At 36.0% G+C, this 3040-nt stretch overlaps 1 protein-coding gene across 1 annotated transcript; it reads right to left on the bottom strand.

Annotated features, from left to right (window-relative positions):
* Nucleotides 1-29: 29 nt before the first annotated feature.
* Nucleotides 30-1119, bottom strand: LOC111997623 (protein RETICULATA-RELATED 3, chloroplastic; the record flags this gene model as incomplete). The annotated part of the gene is given in 1 exon segment (XM_065764899.1): nucleotides 30-1119. A coding segment is annotated over 1 exon segment (1013 nt), but the record flags the coding sequence as incomplete, so codon positions are not given.
* Nucleotides 1120-3040: the final 1921 nt, after the last annotated feature.

Raw genomic sequence — 3040 nt, 5'->3', positions numbered from 1 at the left:
CTGCAACCAAACCCACCTCCACCGCAACTGGTTTAGCTTCCTCAATGCTCTGAGATCCTGTCAACCTAGCCAATATCACAAAGGACATTCCACCAAGAACATTGTTCAAGCATGTCAGAACCACCACTGAGGACTTAAACGCCAATGGAGGCAACCCTTTAGCCAACAAGAACTCGATCCCATTCAAAGTCTGGTACCTGAAATTACTACTAATCCCCATGTGAAGAGCCCAAGTGAGTGAATTCAACAGAGTTGGAGGTGCCTTATTGGGGGTCTCAAAATTGGGATCCATTTTCTTCCTCATACTGATCAACCCATTTGAAAGTACAGTCCCTACAAGCCCAGCAGCAAACCCAACAGCTGCAAAGACAGCTCCTTTGTACACAAAAGTCCCACATCGATTGAGAAGTGAATAAGCACCAGGCTCAAACATATGGCTGGGGGGACAGCTAGCAAAAATGGCAGGCAAAGAGGGCGATGAAGAAGACAAAGTTGGTGCCAATAGATACTTAAGAGTGAAGTTTAGTATGGATCCAACGACTAGAGTTGAGAACACGAAATCGAGCTCGTTGAGACCAAAGTTGGGTCGAGAAGCCATGTCTCCAAGAACACAAGCAGTGACACCCACCAACTCTTCCATTAGAACCTTGAAAGCAAATTGTGGATCTGCTGCAACTCTCGATCTCCATCCATTCAAAAATAAACCCAATATCCCAAATCCCCCAGAAGACTTAGACGATGAAGAATCATCACCAGAACCGTTCCCATCTCCTCCTCCTCCTCCATTACCGCCGCCACATCCGATTCCAGCTCTGCCGTCGCTGCCTCCGCCGGCGAAAGGCAATAACTTGTTGGGTATTAGATTTAGAGAACGCTTTTGATTATTAAAATTGAGAGATGCTGATGATGAAGAATGTGGAAACGAAATTGAAGCAGGTGGGGCAGCATTGAATTGATTATCGCTAAAGTTGTTGTTGCTGTTGCGATACTGTCTGGGATTATTAGAGTAACGAATCTGAAGCTGAGCCACCATGCTTGCCATCTTTTGTTTATTTCTATAAACTAGTAAAACTAAAACCAAAGGGGTTTTAAGGAATCGGAGGTCCGATGTACGATGTTAATAACATGGTACCACTTTTATAGGAAAACACCTGAGAGTCGGAAAAAGTACTTTCCTTTTATTTACTGTATTATTTAGACGGAAAAAATCTCACATGCTCTAGGCGTGCCAGGCGCATGAGACTCGCCGGCAGATGAAAGCCACATTGACGTATGAGATACCAACTATATTTAGACGAAATAAATAATTAGTTAGCTAAAATAGGGTAAAGAGTAAATATAAATAACCAAAAGAAAAAAATCACCTAAAATGAGGAATTTGTTATAGTTGCTTCTTAGCGGATATATTAAGGGTATTAGCTTAGAAAGTATATATTTTTTAAAAAAAGTATGAAAAAAACAACTGAATTTTAAATAAAATTTGGCATTTTAAAATGAAAAATCATGTTATATATACAACAGAACTTAAAATTATGTTATAAACTGCCAATTTTTAAAATGGATAGAAATAATAAAAATGATGAGTAAAAAAGTGATATCAATGATTGATCTAAAAAATATTAGGGGACTAGTGCACACCTTTGGTGCGATGGTCACTCCACAAGTATAAGTGCTTGTGGGGTGTTGGGAGCAAGGGCTGAGATTCAAGTCTCCATTAGGGAGTTTCACACACATATACATTTAGATTAGGTCATAATAGAATTTTTATCTTGTATAAAAAAAATTTTAAAAAATTAAGGGAAATTACACTTTACCCACATGTGGTTTGCCCGAAAAATACTTTGCCTACATGTGGTTTAAAAATTGGCACTTCACCCACCTAAGATTAGCTCTGTTTGTCTCCTGTTACTCGCCTCTATTAAAAATAAGGGTAAATTTGTATTTTCGTTACCCTTTTATGTCTCTTTCCTCATAAAACATAAAAAACTAAAAAATTAAGGGAAAAGAAGATCTAAAAACTAGGTTTTGTAAAAATTAAAACCTAACTTTTACTACTTTTTTTCGACCCGGTTTGGATAGCACTACTTTTCACTCAAAGTAAAGTTGCGTTTTCAGTTTTTTTTTTTTTTTTAGCAGCCGGACTTATTGACTTTTGGGAGACAAAAAACACTGTGCGTGTACTATGCGTGCACTGTTTACGCACTGTACATATACTATTCACACATTAAAAATATTAAAAATGGATCTCACGATACTATTCATATATTTAAAAATTATTTTGCTACAGTGTTTTGAGCAACAATCAGTTTTCAGCAACAATAAGCTGTATCCAAACGGACCCTTCATGTATCAACTTTTATGTCTTTCGTTTCCCTAACTTTAAATTAATTAGGAAAGAGAAAAAAAGTATTCAAGGAAATAATATAAGGTTTGCGGCTATACATTAATCATAATATATATTTTCTCAAATTAATTAGGTTTTAGCAGTAAATTTTAATGATGATTTGTGTTATAGGTTTTTTTTTTTTTCCTTCTATCCATTAGATCTTTGGGGGCATTGCCCCAGTAGCACCGTCCCTTCAATAATTAATTGATTTTACAAAATATCTATAAACAAATTAGCATTTAGCTGGTCTATTAGAGGTTTGAAGGAACATTTTTCTTCTTCTGCTGCAGGTATAACGATGTCATAAATTTGCTGAAGCAGTTGCTAAAGTGTTTTACTTGTGATGGAAGAAGAGGATATTGGACCCTAAGGTTGTCAATTAATTTGGAGCACACTGGGTATCCCAATGAGAGCCTTTACAGTTGCTGAAGATGGATTACAAGATCCATGGGTGCGTGCTGGTTAGAAAAATGAAGATAAATCGGACAAAAGAGTAATTAACGTTAATCTTTATAAATTATAATATTATGTTTGCTGCCACCTATTTAAATTGACTTTTGTAAGTTCATAAGAACATGCATTTTGATTGAATCTTACTAAGGAGTTCCTCTCAAAAAAAAAAAAAAAAAAAAAAAAAAAAAAAAAAAAAAAGTA

The sequence above is a fragment of the Quercus suber genome, unplaced genomic scaffold (assembly GCF_002906115.3).
Source record: "Quercus suber isolate HL8 unplaced genomic scaffold, Cork oak 2.0 scaffold_591, whole genome shotgun sequence".
Taxonomy (NCBI): Eukaryota; Viridiplantae; Streptophyta; class Magnoliopsida; order Fagales; family Fagaceae; genus Quercus; species Quercus suber.
This window is presented reverse-complemented; position numbering and strand designations above follow the sequence as displayed.